The sequence below is a fragment of the Vipera ursinii genome (assembly GCF_947247035.1).
Source record: "Vipera ursinii genome assembly, chromosome: Z".
In the NCBI taxonomy this organism is placed as follows: domain Eukaryota; kingdom Metazoa; phylum Chordata; class Lepidosauria; order Squamata; family Viperidae; genus Vipera; species Vipera ursinii.
In genome coordinates this window covers 72,260,307-72,285,639 of record NC_139517.1, presented here as the reverse complement: position 1 = coordinate 72,285,639, position 25,333 = coordinate 72,260,307, and the positions used below count along the sequence as shown (strand labels likewise).

The window sequence follows — 25,333 nt, the reverse complement described above, 5'->3', positions numbered from 1 at the left end:
TAAGGTGAGGTAGCAGGTTTGAAGATTAATAAAGATAAAACAAAAATGTTAGTGAAAATTATTAGTGAAAAACAAAAAAAAATTGATGGGAAAGTTAGATATACAGATTGTAAAGAAGGTAAAACATCTGGGGATTCACCTGACAGCAAGATGCCTAACAATTAAAGAAGATAACTATCACAAATTGAAAAGAAAAATTGAAGTAGATTTGGATAAATGGGAAAAGGTACAACTATCATTAATGGGTAGAATCAGGGCTTTTTTCTCATAGAACGCTCAGAATGGTGTTCCGGCACCTTTTTTTGCAAAAAAAAGAAAAAAGCTCCCTCTATTGGCTCTCAAAAGCCTATTGCAGGAGTAGGCAATCTTGCCTTTTTTTTATGACTTGTGGACTTCAACTCCCAGAAATCCTGAGACAGCCACGCTGAGGGGAAAGAGAGAGGTTTCCAAGCTGAGCCATGCTGGCTCAGGAATTCTGGGAGTTGAAGTCCTTGAGTCATGAAAGAGCCAAGGTTGCCTACCCTGCACTACAGGGGGATATTAAAATGATTTACAAGGTTATTTCTTTAGGAACTAAATTTCTGGAATCTAAAACAGGTAATTCAAAAAAGCCAACAGGAAAGAACCTCACATTTTTCATCTGCTTCTGTCTTTTGGAAGGTAAAATTAGATAACAAAATAATCTATTTCCTATGTTATCATCTCTGCAATGAAATCAATAAAGGTAACAGGAAAGAAATGAGAAACATTTTTCTCAATGTAATATGTCTAATTTAGCTGATGCTAGAAAAAAATAGTATCTTTTGTACACTCTTGAAAACTATTTTGAATCTCTAACCATTTATTACAACTAAACCACTTTAAATTAAACAATTCTTAAGAATGAAATATTCTTAATTTGGACTTTACTTTTACTGTTTGGACTGTTGTGTGTTTTGAAAAATATATTATTTAGAATCTAGTTATGTTGTACTTCAGTCTTAAATAATTAACCTAGTACAGGGGTGTCAAACTCAATTTCATTGAGGGCCGCATCAGCATTGTGGTTGCCTTCAGGGGGCCGGGTGGGTATGGCTAGAGTGTGTATAGCCTACTGGGTGGGTGTGGCCAGCTCTACATCGTTCGCATTAAGGGTGCCTATGGGGGCCTGGGCAGGAGTGGGACAGATCTGAGGGTCTTTGGCAGAAGGAGGGTCTCTGGGCCAGGGCCAAGGCAGTGGGGGCCGTTCCCTCACTGTTTCCAGGATGGCTTCACGGGCCACATGATACCACTTCACGGGCCGGATCCTGCCTCTGGGCCTTGTGTTTGACATGTCTGACCTAGTATATACATAACAATATATGATGTTTTCCATGGTGAGCTTAACATCAATAACAACATTTATTAAAAAGGCTAAAATAATTTCTGGTGGTATTATCTGTACATTAAAATTTTGTTTAGTCACAATCTTTCACTTTTCACATTCTGGACAAGCAGTGGTCATGTAAAAGGTGTTACATATATGCATAAGTGTAGTCAGTAGCATATGCCTTTTTAAAAATATCAAACATGCAAAGAAACAAAAATAAGTCCAAAATATCTGTATTACATCCAGAAATGCAAACTTTGCAATCAATATTTCTCATCCATAACTATGGCACCCTAAGGATACCTGATACATGCAAATGCTTTTCTGGGATCAGTAACGCAGCAGGGATTGCTTTTTCCTTCCAGTAACAGATTGCTGGGAAATACCAAACATGGCCTTGAGAATTCCAATGTTTGTTACAAATTTTTCTGGATGTGGTTGGAAAGAGGCCTAAAAATGCCAGCACAAATACATCACATTTGCTGAACGTGCACATGCAACTAATTACAATCTTCAATTATATGTGATATATGTAAAATGAGATGGGCTGTCTCAACTGCAACTTGCAAACCATTCCGTTTTGCGGCAAAACAATCCAGCACAAGCTGATTAGCAGATCTTAGAGAAGACTCATTAACACAATTTTTGGGAAGGAAAGAAGCTTAACATCTTCCAGTTGATGTTATGTTATGTAACATCTTCTGGGTGTTGAAGTCCACGAGTCACAAAAGAGCCAAGGTTGCCTACGCCTGGCCTATTGGCTTTTGAAAGCCAATAGGAATTGTTGCTGAGCGTGCCAAAAGATCCGGCCGGCAAATGTTGCTCAGGCAAGTTGTCTGCAGCAAAGGCAGGAACTTTGCATCTCTCCCTGCTGCCCAACTATACCATCTCAACAAGGTAAGTAAGATATTATTTGCAAATAGGATGGCAATAAACAATTTAGGCTGCATTTACATCAGGGCTTTTCAACCTTTTCAGAAATTGTACCACTTTTATGATCTGACAATATTCAAGCACCACCAGTGCTTAACAAGGTCTCAAAAACTTGATGATTAAAAAAAGGGGGGGGTATTTTGGGTTTCATTGGTTAGATTCATTTATTGTTATAGAAATGGCTAGTTTATGATATTATAGAAAAGCAAAAAGTTGAGGTTCAATGTTAATGCTTCCTTCTACTCCTGTAACAGAGGAAGTCAGAAGTCAGTGCCTTTTCTTTTTTCCCTTCTCCCCCTCACTTGTCCCTTTTTCTCTCTCACCCTTCATTCACAAAATCCCCCCCACTCACTCACACTTTGCTCACAAAAGCCTCCAGTCACTCTGACTCACTCCTCTGTCTATTTCAAAGGCACCTCATTCAGTCTCTCCCCCACTCATTCCATCTCTTTCAAAGGCCTCTTGATTGCTCGCTCACTTACTGCCCCATCGCTTCCAAACACCATTTGCAATTCACTCACTCACTTACTGCCCCATCACTTCCAAACGCCACTTACTCACTCACTCACTGCATTTGGAAGCGACGGGGTAGTAAGTGAACGCGTGCCGGTGCTGGAGGCCATCAGCTGTTTGGCACCGGAGACCACTGCCATGAGGAACACAGCTCTTGGTCGGGGTTTGGAGCAGCTCGTGGGGGCTCATCACGAGCTGCGGCATGGCAACTGCGGGGAGGGGAATCCCCACAGCGGCTGTGGGGAGGTGAATCCCTGCGGCATGTGGCTCTGAGCTGCAGGGGCGGGGTGCAAAGGATGGGTGGCAACGCCGTAGCAAGACACCGGCATCACTCCCAGTGACAGCACCTCTGAGTTCTGGCACTTTTTTTTTTTAGGTAGGATTGAAATAATCAAAATAAATATGTTACCAGGATTGTTGTTTTTGTTGTCAACAATACCAATAAGATTGGAAAAGAAATATTTTGAGGGGCTAAATAAAATAATTTTGAAATATATTTGGCAGGGAAAAAAGGCAAGGATTAATTTAAAAATGTTACAGGATGCAAGACTCAGAGGTGGGTTTAGTTTACCTAATTGGGAATTATATTATCAGGCTGCAGCATTATCATAGTATTACTGAGGAATACTAGATTATTGACATTAGAGGGACATGATTTACAGTTGGGATGGCATGCTTTCATATGGTATGGGAAAAATAGAATATATAGCTATTTCCAGAGACATCATATAAGGAATTCTTTATTGATGGTTTGGGAAAAAATAAAGAGAAAGCATTACTTGAGGATTCCAGATTGGCTCTCAACTATGGAAGAGTTAATACACCCCAATATGTTTAACATGGGAAACATTATAAGATATAAAGACCTACTAACAGACACAGGGGAGCTGAAAACCAAACAACAACTAGAGGAACAAGGAATAAAGATGGATTGGTACATGAGAACGCAAATACAATCTAGATATGAAAAAGATGCTAAAACAGATGGTTTTAGTTTGGGGAGAACAGAGTTAGATGAAATACTTATGGAAACTGAAGAAAAATGGATCAAAATGTATAGTTACTTACTATATAGGGAATTAGAGGAGGAGGCAAGTAAAGGAGTCAATGATAAAATGGACAAGAAACTTGGATATACGATTGAATTAGATAGATGGCAACAATTATGGGAAAGAAACTATAAACTGACAATGGCGACAGCGTATAAAGAAAATATGTACAAGATGTTCTATAGATGGCATATGTCTCCAGAAATACTAGCTAAAATGTTTAAGGACAGATCTATGAAATGTTGGAAATGTCATTAAATACCAGGCTCTTTCTATCATATGTGGTGGACGTGTGTAGAAGCTAAAACCTATTGGAATATAATCAGAACATGGATAGAAAAGATGATACAACAACGTATAAAACTAAGACCAGAAATATTCCTGTTGGGTATTTTACCAGAGAAATATAGTAAAGAGAACACATATTTGATTATTCATATAACCACTGCAGCTAGGATTGTGTTTGCACAAAATTGGAAGGCACTGAAAGCTCCCCAAGAAGAAGAGGTGATTGGGAAAATAATGGAATGTGCGGAAATTAATAGATTAACAATGATAATTAAAGATAAGACAGAGTCAGAGTATTATGAAATCTGGGGAAAATTTTATGAGTGGGTGAAAAAGAGAATATGCCTAAAAGATAGCTAACACTAATTTAGATGGAAGAAAAAGGAGGAAATAAGGAGGGAGACCCAGGCGACACAGTATTGCATAACCGGAGGTAGTATAAAAATTTATAGAAGTATATACTGAGAAGGCCAGATTTATATAAATATTGTCGTAATAGAAAATTAATGTTATTATATCTAATATAGATATTGAAAATCTAAGGAGAGGAGCTGCTCGGACATTACCCCTGAATTTTATCGGAAAAGGAATGGGAGGGAAGAAAGGAGAGGAGAGAGGGAAGAGAGTAGAGGAGGGGGAAGGAAGTAGGAAGGTTGGAGGAAAAGAGGAGAAGTGGGAAGAAATGGGAGGGGAGTGGTGAAGGAAAGAGGAGAGAAGAGGAGGGAAGTAGGAAAGAAAGGAGAAAGGGAGAAAGAAGGTAGAGAAGAGGAAAGAGACAGGAACGTGGATACAGTGAAAGGGGAAATGGACGAGCAGCACCCAAACTTACGAGTATGTATTTATGTACAGGTGAAACTCGAAAAATTAGAATATCATGCAAAAGTTCATTTATTTCAGTAATGCAACTTAAAAGGGGAAACTAATATATGAGATAGACTCATTACATGCAAAGCAAGATAGTTCAAGCCGTGATTTGTCATAATTGTGATGATTATGGCTTACAGCTCATGAAAACCCCAAATCCACAATCTCAGAAAATTAGAATATTGTGAAAAGGTGCAATATTCTAGGCTCAAAGTGTCCTACTCTAATTAGCTAATTAAGCCATAACACCTGCAAGGGGTTCCTGAGCCTTTAAATGGTCTCTCAGTCTGTTTCAGTAGGAATCACAATCATGGGGAAGACTGTTGACCTGACAGTTGTGCAGAAAACCATCATTGACACCCTCCATAAGGAGGGAAAGCCTCAAAAGGTAATTGCAAAAGAAGTTGGATGTTCCCAAAGTGCTGTATCAAAGCACATTAATAGAAAGTTATGTGGAAGGGAAAAGTGTGGAAGAAAAAGGTGCACAAGCAGCAGCACCAAAACCTGGTTCAATGACCGTGGGATTACTGTGCTTGATTGGCCAGCAAACTCGCCTGACCTGAACCCCATAGAGAATCTGTGGGGCATTGCCAAGAGAAAGATGAGAGACATGAGACCGAACAATGCAGAAGAGCTGAAGGCCGCTATTGAAGCATCCTGGTCTTCCATAACATCTCAGCAGTGCCACAGTCTGATAGCTTCCATGCCACGCCGCATTGAGGCAGTAATTGCTGCAAAAGGGGCCCAAACCAAGTACTATGCATGCTTATACTTTTCAGAGGTCCGATAGTGTTCTATGTACACTCCTTGTTTTATTGATTGCATGTAATATTCTAATTTTCTGAGATTGTGGATTTGGGGTTTTCATGAGCTGTACTCCATAATCACAATTATGACAAATCACGGCTTGAACTATCTTGCTTTGCATGTAATGAGTCTATCTCATATATTAGTTTCCCCTTTTAAGTTGCATTCTGAAATAAATGAACTTTTGCACGATATTCTAATTTTTCGAGTTCCACCTGTATTGCAGTATATTTGTTGATTTGTTTGTGGGAGAAATGGAAAAATAAAAATTATATATATATGTGTGTGTGTGTGTGTGTGTGTGTGTGTTTTCTGAGGTTTTCGCGGGTGTTTGTATGTAGATCTTTGGTCATTCGGGTTTTTCCCCACATAGAATTGGAGGTATCAGGGCAACGTTTCGACGAAATCTCATCCATCATCCTCAGGCTGGTAACTTCAACTTCCTTCTTCTCCCAGAAGGTTGAAGCAGGTTTTGGTCACTTCACATGACCCTGGGACACTGTGACTGTCATAAATATGAATCAGTTGCCAAGCATCTGAATGTAAATCACAAGACCCTGGAGATGCTGCAACATTTCAGTTGATTGGCACTTCTTCTGGGCTCAGCAGAAGTGCCACGATCAGCACCGAGCTCCAGCTGGAGCCTGGCACTGATCTGGGTGTTTCCACTGAGCTCTGACAGCCCCAAAGAAGTGCTCATCCTGGTGCTTCTGCTGAGCTCTGACAGCCCTGCAGCTCCATCCATCTCTCACTCAGGCTTGTGCAGTGCTGCCACCAGTTCAGCTCATTCCCCTCCCCCCCACCTGCCAGGTGCCAATGTACCACAGGTGGTACTTGTACCGCTGGTTGAAAAGCCCTGATCTAATTCTCCTCTTCCTCTAGACCAGTGATGGCAAACCTTTTAGAGACCAAGTGCCCAAACTGCAACCCAAAACCCACTTACGTATTGATGGGTGCTGGATGGGCGTGGCCCATTGAGTGGGTGTGGCCAATTGGGTGGGCATGGCTGCAGTGGTAATGGCAGACTCGGTGGGACTAAAATGTTCAATCCATCAATTCCAACTTTGCGAGATCTTTTTTTTTCCATGAGAAGTTGAAATTGATTGATTGAAACTTTTTTTTTTGCACATGGCAGCAAAAGCCTAAAGCGAAAAGGTTTTATAAAAGCCAGCTGAAGGCCTAGGAATGAGGCAACAGGGTGCATACCCACAGAGAGGGCTCTGCGTGCCATCTGTGGCATGCGTGCCATAGGTTTGCCACCACGGCTCTAGGCAGAATCTCTGCATCATCCTTGGCTAGCCTGGGAAGGTAATGTCAAATTGAGTATTATCAGAGTATTGATGGTAGGTCATCTGAAATTGACAGATATCTTCTCCCAGCAATTTGCTTTAGATGTTGAACACAGTGTGAGAATGTCCTGAGTGCCCTGAGAAGTGAGAAGCTCTAGCTTTCTCCTATGTATACTGATCGGAAACATCTGTCTAGGAAGGAATAAAACTACTATAAAATGGTGCCTGCCACCTCAAACCTTTCAGAAAAATACCATAATTAGTGGTACTGAATCTACAGAAAGATTTACTAGTGGGACATTCTTGTTCAATCAGGTACTGACAATGGTTATCAACGATAGTAATGAGTATTTGTTTTCATCTCTTTTGCATTCCTAGATCTGAATCCTAACTAAAAAATACTTTAGATAATCTGTTATACTAGGATCCTCTGTAGCTGAAGCAATATCCCCTTTTTCATTTTTCCCCCTCAAAAAGAGAATATTGAAGATTGGAAAGAAGGTTTCTAATATCGTTGGGTTGAGAGATGCTCCATTCAGAAGCATCTCCTCCAAGACAGATTATATATCTCTGTCCCTCAAAGAGGTATACTGATCACTTCTTGGATCCAGAAACCAGAAAGGGCGTGAATCAAATCTATATATCGTGGAGTTTAGAGAGCCATATTTATTTCTCCAGCCTCTAAAAGCTCAGAAGAATCCCTTAATACATAGAAACATATGTAGAAATTCAATATACACTGAAAATAAAGTACAATAATTTATGTTTTGTTAAGATCTAAGGAAGCTCCCATTAATTTTTATTCTGTGAATGTGCAATACATGTGCCTGTATGGTCTGGATATACGATATTTTATGTTCTTGATATATGGTATTATATTTTTAAAAGGTTTGTCTAATAGCACTACTACAACACATGGCTAAGAAATCCCAGTCTCACACCATAAAGGACTTTATGATCATCAGTCTTAACTGGATCCGGAAACAAACTAGCAACCAATGCAGCTTAGAGAGGAGAGGTGTGACATGTCAGGAGAACAGTGTGTCCTACCTAATTCAAGCCGAAATTGTGCAGGAACAAATTAGAATGAAATCCAGACACATTGTGTAGAAAGGAAACTGATGGTAATTAGTAATCAGTACATACCTGCCATTAGTTAAAGTGATCAAGCCCATATATGATTCAGTTGTTCTAAATAGGATTTTTCTGATATTTACTCAGTTGTCTCTTATAGCAAAAATCCAAGAGTTTACAAAGCATTGTTTACAAACTCATTGTTGGAAAGTATCAGTCAAGAAAAGGATACAATTTTTTTCCAGAGCATTGGATATATCATGGAACAAAGTGAAGATAGTCATCAACAAGTGGAGAAAATATGGCAAAACAATGATATTACCAAGAACTGGATATCCCTCCAAAATTGATGAAAAAACAAGAAGAAAAACTGATCCGAGAGGCTGCCATGATGCTTACAAGCAACCTTAAAGGAGCTGCAGGAATTTCTGGTTGTGTACTACACGTACAACAATCTTTTTTCTTCATGCGTCTGGGTTGTGGGGTAGGGTAAAAATGAAGCCTTTTCTTACCAAAAAATAAATAAATCCAAGTGTGGCTAGATTTTGCATAAACTTACATCCAATCTGAAAAAAGCTTATGGGAAAATGTGTTATGCTTTGGTGAAATCAAGTTTGAAATTTTTGACCATTATTCCAAAATGTTTATATGGCACAAAAACAAACACAGTGCACACCAAAAGTACACAATATGCACACTGAAACAGAATAGAACAGAACAGAACAGAACAGAACAGAATAAAATAGAATAGAATAGAATAGAACTGGAAGGGACCTTGGAGATCTTCTAGTCCAGCCCCTGTTCAAGCAGGAAAGCCTATATCATCTCAGACAAATGACTGTCTAGTCTCTTCTTAAAAATCTCCAGTGATGGAGCGCCCCGATTTCTGGAGGTAAGTTGTTCCACTGGTTAATTGTTGTCACTGTCAGGAAGTTTCTCCTTAATTCCAGGTTGCTTTTCTCTTTGATCAGTTTCCAAACATTGTTTCTTGTCCTTCCCTCTAGTGCTCTGGTGAATAACGTGACCCCCTCTTCTTTGTGGCAGCCCCTCAAATACTGGAATAGTGCTATCATGTCTCCCCTATTTCTTCTTTTCTTTAGATTACCGTAGCCAAACCCAAGTCCCACAGCGGTTCCTCCTATGTTTTACTCTCCAGGCCTTTGATCATCTTAGTTGCTCTTCTCTGAATTTTTTCCAAAATCTCATCATCTTTTTTGTGATATGGTGACCAAAATTGGCAGCAGTATTCCAGGTGTGGTCTTACTAGGGTTTTATAAAGTGGTATTAATACTTCACATGATCTTGATTCAATACCTCTGTTTATACAACCCAGGTTTGTATTAGCTGTTTTGGCTGCTGCTGCACACTGCTGGCTCATAGTTCAAGTGATTGTCCACTAGGACTCCAAGGACCCTCTCACAGTTACTGTTTTTAAGCTAAATCTCACCCTATCTGTACTTGTACCTTTGATTTTTCCTGCCTAAATGTAAAACTTTGCTTTTCTCCATACTGAAACTCATTTTGTTGGATAGGGCCCATTGTTCACATTTGTCAAGATCTTTTTGGATCCTGAATTTGTCTTCTGGGGTTTTGGCTACTCCTGTCAATTTGGTGTCATCTGCAAAACTGATGAGTTCTCCTTCAATTCCCTCATCTAAATCATTGATGAAGATATTGAAGAGTACTGGGCCTAAGAAGGAACTTTATGGTACCTCACTGCTTACTTCTCTCCATGTGGATGTAGTGCCATTGAGGACTATTTGTTGAGTATGATTTACCAGCCAGTTTCAGATCCATCTGGTGGTGATGTTGTCTATTCCACCTTTTTTAGTTTACCACGGAGTAGGTTGTGGTCTACTTTATCAAATGTCTTACTGAAATCTATACTACGTCCACAGCATTTTGCTGGTCTACTAGTTTAGTCACTTTATCAAAGAATGAAATAAGATTGGTTTGGCATGATCTGTTTTTAACAAACCTGTATTGGGACGTGGTGGCTCAGTGGGTTAGGACGCTGAGCTTGTCGATCAAAAGGTCGGCAGTTTGGCAGGTCGAATCCCAAGTGCCACGTAGCAGAGTGAGCACCTGTTACTCGTCCCAGCTTCTGCCAACCTAGCAGTTCGAAAGCACATAAAAATGCAAGTAGAAAAATAGGGACCACTACGATGGGAAGGTAACAGCGTTCTGTGCACCTTTGGCATCTAGTCATGCTGGCCACATGACCACGGAGACGTCCTCGGACAAGCACTGGCTCTTCGGCTTTGAAATGGAGATGAGCAGTGGCCCCTAGAGTCAGAAACGACTAGCACGCATGTGCGGGGGAACCTTTACCTTTACCTATTGGCTACTAGTTATAATTTTGTTTGCTTCTAGTTGTTCGCAGATCTGTTTTTTGATTATCTTTTCTAGGCTCTTTCCAAGTATGGATGTTAAACTGATTGGTCTGTAGTTTCCAAGGTCCGTTTCTTTCCCTTTCTTAAAGATGGGAACCACATTAGCCCTTTTCCAGTCCTCAGGTACTTCCCCGGTGCTCTAGAATTTATGAAAGATATGGTGCAATGGTTCTGAAATAACATCTGCCAGCTCCTTCAGAACTGTGAGATGTAATCTGTCGGGTCCCAGTGATTTATACTCATCAAAGTTGGATAGGTGTTCTCCTCCCATTTTCTTGCTTATTTTAATTTTTGTTTCTAGTTTGTCTTTTGCAGTGGTTTTTTTTTGTATGTTGGGCTATAGTTTCTTTTTGTGTGAAGACTGATGCAAAGTATGAGTTAAGCAGCTCTGCTTTCTCCCTGTTGCCTGTTATTTCCTTGCCATCTTCTTTCTTTAGTGGGCCTACAATTTCCTTGACTTTTTTCTTGTTGTTAATATGTTGGAAGAAACTTTTTTTATTATCCTTGATTTCTGTTGCAAGTCTTTGTTTGTTCTGAGCCTTCGCTTTCCTGACTTCAATTTTGCATGTTCTGGCTGTCTGCTGATAATTGGCCCTAGTTGTGTGCCCCTCTTTCCATTTTTTGTATTTGTCCTTTTTGTCTTTCAGTTTGTCATAAAGAACTTTGTGCAGCCATGCTGGTTTCTTCTTGAATTTCTTGTTTTCCTTTTTCAATGGTACTGTGTTGGTCTGAGCTTTTATGATCACATTTTTCAGGATTTCCCATGCTTCTTCGATTGTTTTTCCCTTTAGGGTTTTCATCCATGGGATCTTTCCTAGGTTCTCTCTGAGTTTGTTAAAATCACTCTTTTGAAGTTTAAGACACTGGTTGGATTGTTTTCTATTGCTGCTGTTTGCATTATATTAAATTCCAGTATGACATGATCACTTTCACCCAAGGTTCTGGCAATTTCAATTCCCTCTATCACTTCTTCTCTATTAGTAAGGATAGTATACCAGTATATACCTTAATGTTTAGTTCCCTCCTCCACCTTTTGGGTGACAAAGTTGTCAGCTAGATTGGTTAGGAATCTGTTTGATCTCCCGCTCACTGCAGAGTTTATCTCCCAGTTGATATCTGGATAGTTGAAGTCTCCTATTACTTCTGTGGTATGCTTCCTACACACGTTTGTTAATTGGTTGCCAAACAGTTCCTCTATCTCTTCTGACTGGTGGGGTGGCCTATAAAATACCATCAGAGCATGCTCAGTCTTATTGCATGAGATAACCCAGGAGTAAACACAGTAAACAGTGGTCTGTAGTAAATGATGGTTTATCTTACACTATCTATAATATAATACACCAGGAACAATATACATACACATGCTAATACAGCAGGATCCAACAAACCACAGTTACAGTAGAAAACAGAAGAGAGAGAACACATTAGCAGAGCCTTCCCTTTATACAAAGGCTCTTAAAGAGTCATAGACCCTGCTGAGTCATTCCCATCATTACATCATACATCTTATATTACATAAGCTGGTTAACTATTAAATCAATACCTTGACACTCCTCCCATTTAAAGCTAAACAGCTGTTAATGCAAATGATTTTACATACTCTTGATGCTTGCCTGCATTTAAAGGCTTTGTTAAATAGCGGGTTCTTTGTTGCAGGAATGAAGATGCGTAACTGAGTACAGGGTAACTCAGTTTATTTTGTAAAGAAACTGTACTGGGGAAACAGCTGCAACTAGCCACAATATATAGTCTAGCCCCTAGGCGGCAGCCAATAGGTTTGAATCAACCATTGACGCCTGGAGATAGCCAATTGCAGCACAGGAGACTTGTAATCTGGGTTGCTGGAGAGCCGATAGCTGCTCCAGCAACCCACGTGGTAATCCTCAAGAGCCCAGTACATAACAGGCTTAGTCAACATATCAGCTATATTGTTGTCAGTGGAACAATGCTGTAACTTTATCAGTTTATCCTCTATAGCCTCCCTGACATTACAATATTTTATGTCTACATGTTTCCTTCTGCTTCCGATACGTTCTCCCATTGCCATCTTTATACATGCAACATTGTCCTCAAGTATTGGTGCAGCCTCTTTTACATCAATATGTACATCTCTTAGTAATTGTATACATCAGGTTAATTCAGAACATGCTTCAGACAATGCTATAAATTCAGCTTCAGCAGTTGACATTGCTACTGAAGGTTGTTTTCTGGTTTCCATCCAATTACGATGCCAGAAAACAATATCACAAATCCTGAGTTTGACTTTCTGTCATGCATATCATTTGCCCAGTCATTGTCTACATAGCATTGTAATGATAAGTCATCAGATGGCCTTATCCTTAGTCCTAGGTCCATTGTGCCTTTTAAATATCTGAATATTATTTTTATCCCTAACTAATGTTGTTGTTTGGGTGCTGAAGTATGCTGACTCAAAATGCTAACACACTGGCTATATCTGGTCTTGACCATTGAGATATATACAATAAGCCACCTATAGCTGATTGGTACACTTTTTGATCACATTCTGTGTTGTCTGCTATATCATTCTGGAAGCTTGGTGTCATAGGAGTTAATACACTGTTACAGCCCAGCATATCATTCTTTAATAACAGCTGTTTTATTTTCCTTGTTTGGTTTAACACATATCCTCTCTGTTTTGGTTTTCTTATCTCCACATCTAGATAATTCTTTATTTCCCCTAGGCTTTTTAATTGGAACTACCTTTCAAGTTGCTTGACAAAGGAGTCAACCTGGGAGCAATTCTTAGTAATAAAACACAAGTCATCAACATTAGCTAACAGGAAACACTCTGCACCCTTATACTGTGCAGTGTACAAACTTGGATCTGCCTTGCTGTTTCTTAAAACTAACTCTTTGAGACCAGCATCTTCAGGGAGTGCAGAATTATTAGGCAAATGGGTATTTTGACCACATCATCCTCTTTATGCATGTTGTCTTACTCCAAGCTGTATAGGCTCGAAAGCCTACTACCAATTAAGCATATTAGGTGATGTGCATCTCTGTAATGAGAAGGGGTGTGGTCTAATGACATCAACACCCTGTATCAGGTGTGCATAATTATTAGGCAACTTCCTTTCCTTTGGCAAAATGGGTCAAAAGAAGGACTTGACAGGCTCAGAAAAGTCAAAAATAGTGAGATATCTTGCAGAGGGATGCAGCACTCTTAAAATTGCAAAGCTTCTGAAGCGTGATCATTGAACAATCAAGCGTTTCATTCAAAATAGTCAACAGGGTCGCAAGAAGCGTGTGGAGGAACCAAGGCGCAAAATAACTGCCCATGAACTGAGAAAAGTCAAGCGTGCAGCTGCCAAGATGCCACTTGCCACCAGTTTGGCCATATTTCAGAGCTGCAACATCACTGGAGTGCCCAAAAGCACAAGGTGTGCAATACTCAGAGACATGGCCAAGGTAAGAAAGGCTGAAAGACGACCACCACTGAACAAGACACACAAGCTGAAACGTCAAGACTGGGCCAAGAAATATCTCAAGACTGATTTTTCTAAGGTTTTATGGACTGATGAAATGAGAGTGAGTCTTGATGGGCCAGATGGATGGGCCCGTGGCTGGATTGGTAAAGGGCAGAGAGCTCCAGTCCGACTCAGACGCCAGCAAGGTGGAGGTGGAGTACTGGTTTGGGCTGGTATCATCAAAGATGAGCTTGTGGGGCCTTTTCGGGTTGAGGATGGAGTCAAGCTCAACTCCCAGTCCTACTGCCAGTTTCTGGAAGACACCTTCTTCAAGCAGTGGTACAGGAAGAAGTCTGCATCCTTCAAGTAAAACATGATTTTCATGCAGGACAATGCTCCATCACACGCGTCCAAGTACTCCACAGCGTGGCTGGCAAGAAAGGGTATAAAAGAAGGAAATCTAATGACATGGCCTCCTTGTTCACCTGATCTGAACCCCATTGAGAACCTGTGGTCCATCATCAAATGTGAGATTTACAAGGAGGGAAAACAGTACACCTCTCTGAACAGTGTCTGGGAGGCTGTGGTTGCTGCTGCACGCAATGTTGATGGTGAACAGATCAAAACACTGACAGAATCCATGGATGGCAGGCTTTTGAGTGTCCTTGCAAAGAAAGGTGGCTATATTGGTCACTGATTTGTTTTTGTTATGTTTTTGAATGTCAGAAATGTATATTTGTGAATGTTGAGATGTTATATTGGTTTCACTGGTAAAAATAAATAATTGAAATGGGTATATATTTGTTTTTTGTTAAGTTGCCTAATAATTATGCACAGTAATAGTCACCTGCACACACAGATATCCCCCTAAAATAGCTATAACTAAAAACAAACTAAAAACTACTTCCACAAATATTCAGCTTTGATATTAATGAGTTTTTTGGGTTCATTGAGAACATGGTTGTTGTTCAATAATAAAATTAATCCTCAAAAATACAACTTGCCTAATAATTCTGCACTCCCTGTAAACATTGATTCCAGTTTCTTGTTGACTGTTTTAACCCATATATGGCTTTATTCAATTTATATACATATCCAAGGTGCTTAGTTTGATAAACTGCTGCTTGTGCCATATATATGTCTTCCTCTAATTCAGCATTTAAATATGCAGTGATCATATTGAAATGATGTATAACTGCATGCAGCTGCTAAAACCAATGCTAACCTTATGGTCTCACCTCTTACTGTTGGTGCAAACACTTCATCATAATGAACATTTTTTTCTCTGTGTAAATCCTTGCGCAACTAACCGTGCCTTATTCTGCAGTTAATTATTGTGTAAAGCCTTCTTTTTATATACCCATTTACACCCTACAGCCTTTTGTCCTTCTGTTAATCTCATAAGCACCATACACACCTTGTGTACCTCAGTAAAAGTCATTCCTCTTTCTTCTAACTCTAGGAATGTCTTTCTCATGGACTGCAAATGAGTAGACATGCTCTCTCCCAGTTTCAGCTGGGCTTTACATAGCTTTCTTTTCACCATTACTTTGCTGCTCGCAGTCTCTCTCACATACACATTGTGCAAAGTTTCCCAGCACTCTTTAGCAGACTGGAGACCCCTCACGTGTATCATCTGGCTATCCTCCAAACTCAGCATTATGCTGGCCAATGCTTTCTTATTCTTTCTCTGGTCCCCAACATTCAGGGCTGCAGGTGGATCAGCAACTATCATCCACAACTCCTCCCTTCGCAGGTACATCTCCATTTTTAGACACCAGGAGAGGTAATTTCTCTCATTCAGATGAGATACTACAAAACTTCCTTCCATTACACTGACGGAGTCCATGTTGCCTGCTACCCCCACAAACCCCCACAAACCACAACCTTAACTCCTCTGGCTCTGGGTCAAGCTCTCACTGGGTTTCTCCTCTCTCTGGGCCCATAACCTATCAGAGTATGCACAGTCTTATTGTGCGAGATGATCCAGGAGTAAACACAGTAAACAGTGATCTATAGTAAATGGTGGATTATGTTACACTATCTACAATAGGTGTGTCAAACTCAATTTCATTAAGGGCCGCATCAGCATTGTGGTTGCCCTTGGAGGGTTGGATGGGCATGGCCTACTGGGTGGGTATGGCTGGCATGGGCATGGCCTATTGGGTGGACGTGGCCAGCTCAATTTCACTTGCATCAGGGGCACCTGTGTGGGCCTGGGAAGGACCCTGTATTCGAGGGTCTTTGGCAGGGTGGGGATAGGACCAGGGCAAGCGCCGGGGCATAGTCCACTGGAGGAGCCTCACTGAGCCTCATGGCATGTAGGTAGCCCCTGGATGGTGGCACGGACTTTCCGGAACCCTAGGCAGTGGAGATTAAGCCCCCAGCCTGACCCTTGAGCTCCCATGGCACCAGGACCCCACAGCCCTGCCTAGCCTAGCCGCACTTTCCCAAGGGGCACCCAGCTGCTCTTACCTCCTCAAGGCTGCTGTGCTCACCCTCCTTGGCCAGGTTACTCGTCGTGGGTGCAGAAGGGCAAAGTGTGTGGGTCAGAGGGAGGCCCACTCCCTCTCCATGCAACAAGACCTGGCTTTGTAACCAAAGCATCCTCAGCAATAGGATGGGAGACAACCAGGGGATGGTGAAATGGCAGCAGGGCTGCTGGTGGCCAAGTGCTAAGGAAGGACTTCCTTCAGACCCACCCTCCCTCCCTCTCCTTCCTTCCTTCCTTCCTTCCTTCCTTCCTTCCTTCCTTCCTTCCTCCCCCTCCTCCTTCCCTGCCTCCCTCCTTTTCATTCCCATTTCCTTCCTTCCTTCCCTTTCTTTCTTCCTGTTTTCCTTCCTTCCTTCCCTCCCTCCCTCTCTCTGTGCCCAGGAAGGGATGAGGGGAGGGGGAGATGTTGACAGCACTTCTCTCAAAGAATAAGAGAGTTGGAAGAGACCTTTGAGATCTTTTCTCCAAGCCCCTGCTCAAGCAGGGAATGTATACCATTCCAGATAATGGAATATCCAATATGTACTTAAAAGCCTCCAGTGATGGAGCATCCACAACTTCTGAAGGCAAGCCTTTTCACTGGTTAGTTGTTTTCACAAGTCCTTAGTTCTAGGCTGGTTTTCTTCTTGATTAGTTTCCATTTATTATTGCCTTCTGATGCTCTGGAAAATAGATTGATCTCTTCTTCTCTGTGGCAGCACATCAAATATTGGAACATTGCTATCATGTCACCACCCCTAGTCCTTTTCACTAAGCTAGACACACCCAATTCCCACAAACATTTGTCATATGTTTTAGCCTTCAGCCCCCTAATCATCTATGTTTACCATCCATTTAGACCAGATGGTCCCCCTGGTTTGATTTATAGAACAGTGGCCACAAGCAGAGCCTTCTCAGAGACAGCACCCCAATTACAGAACTTTCTCCGAAGGAAAATATGAACAATATATTCATCATCTGTTTAGAGGCAACTCCAAACACATGGTTCAGCCAGGCATATGTAGAACAACACCACATTTTATGGTCAAACAGCACTAAGTAAATTACTACTAATATTTTTCTTTCTTAAAATGCACACTTTTAATATTGTTTTAAGCAGTGCTAGTGATGCTTTACAATAGCTGTCTTTGAGAGTTTTCTTCTAAAGAACCCTGGATTTCTCAGAAATGTTTAATTTTGAATTAGATGTTGATTTAATAAATTAGGCAGAAGAAACAGATGTTTAAATACATCTAAATCCCACAGATCTACTACCTGCTAGGCGCATACCACAGAGAAAATAAGACATTGCATTTCTAGCCAGCAAAGCCACATTATGATGGCAATTGTGGTCCGTGACACCCAACAGACATTAGTTTGGGTAAGGCTGGATTAAATTATAAAAGAGCAGATGTGGGGAAGTAGGAGCAAGAAACACTTTCCAAGTCTCTGACAAAATAATTGGGGGGGGGGAGTTGACTCAGCCTTTCAATTTTAACTCACACCAGTTCCTCTTAACTTCTCTTTCAATCCAAAGAGTTATATTATTGCCTGGATTTTAGCGAGGGAAGGCAGCAAGAATAGACCACAATCTGCGAGTTTGCGCTCTCACCTGTCTGCACAACACCTCCCTGATGCAGCACATTTGTGTGCGAGAGAGAGACAGAGAGAGAGATCCCCTTTTTGTAAGTTTGCTTATTTTGCAACGCTCCCGATTCTCCACACTTTCGCTTCCCTGCTGGCTCAATCTCTCTCTCTCTCTCTCTCTCTCTCTCTCTCTCTCTCTCTCTCACACACACACACACACACACACACACACACACACACATACACACACACACGAAAACTTTCCCTGCTTTCTCCCCCTTCTTGTCCTTTTTCTCCAGCTGCACCTGAATGGAGTGGAGGAAGGTTAAAAAAAAAGAGAAGGTGCGGAGAAAGGGGAAAGCTCCCCTTTTTTTGTAATATCTCAGCCTCCTCCTCCTCTTCCTCTCCTCTCTCTCTCTCTCTCTCTTTCACACACACACACACACACACACACACACACACACACACAAACACACACAGAGAAATGCTTTCTCCTCCTTCTCACCCTTTCTCTCCAGCCAGCACAGAGGTTCACACATCGCCAGCCCCTGGCAGTTCCAGGCTGCAGCTCTGCATCTGGCGTGAGTCCTGTGTTCCCCTCTCCGGTCCTACCACGTGGTGGAGTGGGCAATTGGGTGCTGTCCGGCAGTACCAGGCTGTGGCTCTGCATGACTGCTGCATTCCCCTCTATGGTCCTACCATGTGGTGGAGAGGGCGACTGAGAGCCGGCCAATGCTCAGCTTGTGCGACTGCACACTTCCATCTTTGCACCTTTCACCCCATAGACTGGGAATGCCCTGGGGCACTAGGCTTACAGAATGCCATGTCCTAAGTGAGGAAAGGCATGGAGCAGCACAGCAAAGCAAAGCCGGACAAGGAGAAGCCTGGCAAAGCGGAGCATGATGGGGTTAGGCTGGGAGGAACGGGGCAGGCTGAGGCAAATGAACTGCAGCTACTGCTGCACACTACAAGCCCATTAGTGCTCGCTGTTTCCTGTGCATGCGCCGGGAGGGCACCCAGCCAGGTTGGGGTGGGCCAGGGCTGGGGCAGCAGGGGCCGGTCCCTTGCCATTTCTGGGACAGCCCTGGAGGGCCAAATCTGGGCCTCTCCAGGCCGGATCCGGCCCATGGGCCTTGTGGTTGACATGTGTCGTCTACAATATCGTACACCAGGAACAATATACATGTATATGCTAATACAGTAGGATCCAACAAACCACAGTTATATCAAGAAACAGAAGAGAGAGAACATATTAGCAGAGCCTTCCCTTTATAAAAAGGCTCTTAAAGAGACACAGACCCTGCTGAGTAATTCCCATCATTACATCTTACATCTTAGATTACATAAGCTGGTTAGCTGTTAAATCAATACCTTGACATATACACCTGTGACAATGTCACTTTTTTCTCTTTTACATTTACCCATATATATATTATGGAGAGAAGTCCCCTTCCTCTTTTTGTAGACCTGTTTCTTTTGAACAATTTGTATCCATCTATCAGTCCATTCCATTCATGAGTTTCGTCCCACCAGGTTTCAGTAATGCCTACTATGTCATATCCTCCCTCGTGTACTATTGCTTCTTGTTTGCCCTGTTTGTTCCCCAAGCTTTGAGCATTTGTATATAAGCATTTAAGACTTTTATGTCTGTCTGTGGGTATGTTTCCTTCATCTCCTGATTGTTGTTTGAGTTTTCTTTTTTCTCATCACTGCCTACCTCATTGTTTTATTAGTTTCTTGGGATTTGTGATTGGTTTTGGGTTCTAGAGATTCTAGAAATTGGTCACCCTTCCCCTTCAATTTTAGTTTAAAGCCCTCCTGATGAGTTGGGCCAGTCTTTTTCCGAGTACATTTTTGCCTGTTTTCGTAAGATGTAGCCCATCCCTTGCCAAGAGTCCTTCGCATAGGAAATGTAGTCCATGATTCAGGAAACCAGTTTTCTTGGCAACACCAATCCTTTAGCCAATGGTTTATTTCTAAAATTCTTTTTCCTCTCAGTGGGTATTGGCCTTTCATTGGGAGTACTGATGAGAACACTACTTGTGCTCCTATCCTCTTAACTTTATTGCCTAGTTGTTTGTAATCTCTCACTATTGTAGTCAGGTTCTTTGTTATGTCTTTTGTCCCAATGTGGAGGAGAAGGAAGGGGTAAGTAAGTAAGTAATCTGTAGGCCTAATTATTTTGGTTAGGTTTTCAGCCAAATTTTTGCTCCAAGGAGACAACATACCTCCCTGGATTATAATTGTATGCCATTACCAACACTCACCTTCATTTTTGGGGGGCTGCAGGTTGGGGTGCTTTTCTGTTTATCTCAGGTGTGTTTGTTGATGTGACTTTTTAAGGGATATTTAAAGTTGTTTCTTTGCTAGGTGTCTGCATGTTTTCTTTGAGGGGGAGGTTGTGGGTCTGTGTGTTTCCATCTAAGGCAGACATGTCAAACACAAGGCCCGGGGGCCGGATCCGGCCCGCGAAGTGGTTTCATGTGGCCCGCGAAGCCATCCTGGAAACAGTGAGGGAACGGCCCCCACTGCCTAGGCCCTGGCCCAGAGACCCTCCTTCTGCCAGAGACCCTCAGATCTGTCCCACTCCTGCCCAGGCCCCCATAGGCACCCTTGATGCGAACGATGTAGAGCTGGCCATGCCCACACCCAGTAGGCCATATGCACTCTAGCCACGCCCACCCAGTAGGCCACACCCACCCAGCCCCTTGAGGGCAACCGCAATGCTGATGCGGCCCTCAATGAAATTGAGTTTGACACCCCTGATTAAGGGGAGAAATCAATTGTTCAGTTTTAATGGGGCTGCTTCTGGTTGGGTTGGGTTGGGCAGAAGGGGTTTGTTTGTTGTATGCTGCTTCTTTCTATGAGTATTGTGTTTCCTTCTGTGTGTGACATACCTCCATTTGTCTTCTTCTAAGGGTTTACCAATAGGGCCAAATCCTCTGGGAGTTATTTGTTCATTATTTGGTTTGGTTTCAGTGGAGCTTTCTTTTGTATGTTGGGGTTTGGCTAGAGTTGCCTCTAAGTTCCTTACTTTTTCTGTAGTAGTTCACATGTTGTTGTTAGTTGCGAAATCGTGTCCAACCCATTGCGACCCCATGGACAACGTTCCTCCAGGCCTTCCTGTCCTCTTCCATCTTCTGGAGTCCATTTAGGCTCATGCCTACTGCTTCAGTGACTCCATCCAGCCACCTCATTCTCTGTCGTCCCCTTCTTCTCTTGCCCTCAACCTTTCCCAGCATTAGGCTTTTCTCCAGTGAGTCCTTCCTTCTCATTAGGTGGCCAAAGTATTTGAGTTTCAACTTCAGGATCTGGCCTTCTAAAGAGCAGTCAGGGTTGATCTCTAGGACTGACTGGTTTGATTGCCTTGCAGTCCAAGGGACTCACAGGAGTCTTCTCCAGCACCATAGTTCAAAGGCCTCAATTCTTTGGCGCTCAGTCTTTCTTATGGTCCAACTTTCACAGCCATACATTGCAACTGGGAAGACCATAGCCTTGACTATACGCACTTTTGCTGGCAGGGTGATGTCTCTGCTTTTTAGTGTGCTGTCTAGATTTGCCATGGGTTTCCTCCCCAGGAGCAAGCATCTTTTAATTTCTTGGCTGCAGTCCCCATCTGCGGTGATCTTGGAACACAGGACAATAAAATCTGTCACTACCTCCATTTCTTCCCCATCTATTTGCCAGGAATTGAGAGAGCCGGTTGCAGTTCCAGCAGACAGCTGCGATGTGCCCTGTCTTGCTGCAGGAGCGACATTTCGCAGATCTGAATCTGCAGGTCGCTCTCGGATGGTTTCCTCTGCAGGTGGCACATTTTTGGCTGGCGTAGTTGGTTGCTCTTGGTTCTTTGCAGCTGCAGCTGCAAGCGGTGCTTTTGCTGACTGATGTGTATTTCCGATGGCTTCTGTCATTGTCCCGCCGCATTGGCTGTTTTCCGGGCCTTTGCTGGACCACATCTATCTCTGCCTCTCTGTCCTTTTCTCCGTATCTGCTGTTCATGGCACATTCATGATGAATTGTCCCTCCTGGGCTGCTGCCAGGACAGTGTGTGGGCTTGCCGGCGCCATTGGCTGCCTCATGAGCCATTACCTTGTCTAGGACTTCACGCAGATTCATCGGCGGTTTTGCGAGGATTTTTTGTCGGCACTGATGGTCTCTAAGCCCGAACACCACGTGGTCTTGGATTCTATCTTTGAGATTAGGGAACTTACACAAACCAGCAGCCTGTCTCAGAGCCACAACGTAGTGTGATGTTGTCTCGCCCGGGAGCTGGATGCGCTGGGAAAATTGGAAACGCCAAAAAATTGGAGCCCTGGACAGCATGAAATGTTCTGCTAGCTTATCCGTGAGTTCATCATATGGGATGGATGCGATGGGCGTTGGTGCACACAATCCGACGGCCACATCATATACATCCTGGCCACTGAGGCACAGCAGGGCTGCTGCTTTCATCCGGTCTTCCATGATCTTGTTGATCAGCAGGAACCCTTCGATCCATCCCATGTGCTCTTCCCACCGCTCGGGTTCGTCGATGTTAAAACGGAATTCGCTGGTGTGTCTGAACTTTACCACGGTGCACCCAGTCCGTGGATATTGCTTCGCTTGGAAGGTTTCTTGGGAAAGATTTGCCTTTCCTTCTTTCCAAGTGACTTCAGATCTGCATAAAGCAGAATCCCACCTTCGTCGCCACTATTATATAGTGGGTTCTGGACCGCATTGACGACTCCGGACAACAGGGCTCAGCATAATACACCTTTATTGAAGTTAACACATGGCTGGAGACAAAGTGCTATTAACCCCACTTATATACCTAGCCAGGTATACCTAGGACCAATCCCCTTATCTGGATTTCCCGCCAAGGACTACCCTGCCAATCCGGACAGGGTACCATGCCACCTGGTGGTTTCAGTGGCTCACTACTGCGGAAACACCCCCTATATACATAACAAAGGTGCTTCAAGAAAGTGTTAGTTTGAGAGAGTATACACTTTTTAAAAATAGTTTATTCAATTTATTTTGTAAACTGAATCTAAGAACCTTCATTTCTGATAATCTCACAAACATAAATGCAAGATGTGCATTTTTTACACATAACAGTAATTGATTCCTATTAATGAAAAAATATTAATCTGCTGTTCATGAATCAAGTTTTTATATCACTAGAAAACAGAAAATCAATTAAAGAAAAATCTGTACTGCTTTAAAAGTGGTATATTCAAGGAGGTGAGGAAAACTGATTAAATTTGAATGAAACAAGTTTAAACTGATTAGCTGAAGCTGTAAGCTACACCAGTCACTGGGTTAAAAGACCTGAATAGATACTTTGTTTTCTTTTTGCCACAGCCTTTTAAAGTATATTTCCACACATCTAAAGCAACCAGTCCTGCAAAGTCCCAGCGATCAGCATTCTGCTCATATGATTTCACTTCACAATTGCTATGGAGAGGGATAACGAAGATAATTCTTGCCCGATGGAAGTTGCTTAGTGCAAATCCCTCCTGGAAACAGCTATTTGGCTTCTTCATCTGATAAGCTTGGAATAACCATGACCTGGTCTCCAGGCTTCCAGCCAACAGGTGTAGCAACTTTCTTAGCAGCTGTTAATTTTAAGGAATCAACAACTCTTAGAATCTCATCAAAGTTTCTGCCAGTGGTTGCTGGGTAGAGTATAGAGAGTTGCAGCTTCTTATCCGGGCCAAAAATAAATATCACACGAGCAGTCAAAGGCATTCCATCTTTGTCTATCTCATCTGGATCCAGCATGCCAAGTTGGACTGAAAGCTCCCTTTTTGCATCAGCAATTATTGGAAAAGGGAGTTTGTCAATAGGCTTGTCGCTGTTGTAAGCACTGATGTCCTTGCACCAAGCGAGATGGTCACTGACGTCATCCATAGAGAGGGCTATTAACATTACGCTTGGCAAATTCTGGTGCTAGTTTTGCTGCTCGACCAAGTTCTGTGGTACATACTGGAGTAAAGTCCCTTGGGTGAGAAAAGAGGATGCCCCATGAGTCCCCCAGAAATTCGTGGAAGCGGATGGGACCGCGCATAGTGTCAGCCTGGAAATTAGGCACCTCATCTCCTAGCAGCAGGCCCGGCATGGTGATAAACTGTTTCTGCAAGAATGGGGAAAGTTACTCAGCAGTGTCTGAACACCTGAAAGGCAGGGTGGAAGGAGTGAAGTAATAGCCGGACGCATAGAGCCTAGCGAGGGGGGGGTGGTGGTTGAGAGAGCATACACTTATTTAGCCACGTTATTCTAGTTTTTTATTATTATTTTCTCCCTAAAGGTTTCAGTTTGTTTTTCAGTTGAATTATACAGCTTATATGATATATTAAGGGTGAAATGACTTATCTTGGTGTGATTATTTTACATCTCAAAACCTGGGGTTTTAACAAGGGTATGTAGATTCTGTATCCACTGGAGATGTCTTTTCATATTGGTTGTTTTATTTATACTGTGCATATATCAGTTCCCATTTTCTTTAATTTGTTTGAAAAGCTTTGTTTGTTTTAGTCAGTGTTTGGGGATTTAATTTGAAAACCTCAATCCTTCCTGATGCAAAGTCTTTGGCATAGGCACATTCTTAATGGATTGTATTGTTGTCTATGGAATTTGTCAAATCACTTTATATTGATTTTTCTTCTAAATGGAATTATTTCATAGCTTGGGGAGTAGTGAATTCATTCACTTTTGTCAAACTGCAGATACACTATGCATGGCAATAAAAATTCTTAATTTTAGGAGAGCCTCAAAAGTGTGTGATTTTTTTCTTTTAGCAACATTTGTTTTGTATATTTTTTTTAAAAAAAAATATTTGGGCAGGATGAAAATTTTAACTTTATCAAGAGTTGCTAAATGACTGTGAAAGCAATAGGGTAGAATAGCAGAATAGAAATAAAGAAATGTACAGTGTTCCTGGCCATGACTACAGACTTTGTGTACAGGAGACTATAGCCTTGGTTCTCGATCTCTGTCATTTAAAAGATCTCAGGATCCAAAGTAGCTTTAGTTGCTCCATTACTGTTTATTTTATAGAAGCTGACAAGTGATGACATGATCTGAAGAATAAAATAAAAATTGTTGCAAAGATTATGACTACATTAAGAAGCCTTTAATAATAATAATAATAATAATAATAATAATAATAATAATAATAATAATAATAATAATAATAATGGCGGTGTACAGGGCAATATGTCCTGTTCCTGTGTGGTCTGCTCAGTAGCTGAAATTTGGCAACAATTGGATGGGCCGATGGCTGGACCAGTAATGGGCACAGAGCAC

The 25,333-nt window shown here is 42.1% G+C and overlaps 1 protein-coding gene across 1 annotated transcript; it reads right to left on the bottom strand.

The window, feature by feature from the left end:
* Positions 1 to 368: 368 nt before the first annotated feature.
* On the bottom strand, positions 369 to 24,168 carry LOC310649011 (peroxiredoxin-6-like). Its single transcript, XM_083377252.1, is given in 4 exon segments — positions 369 to 384; positions 23,137 to 23,554; positions 23,558 to 23,954; positions 23,956 to 24,168. Coding segments are annotated over 3 exon segments (660 nt in total). The 5' UTR covers positions 24,147 to 24,168; the 3' UTR covers positions 369 to 384; positions 23,137 to 23,482.
* Between the last annotated feature and the right edge of the window lie 1,165 nt (positions 24,169 to 25,333).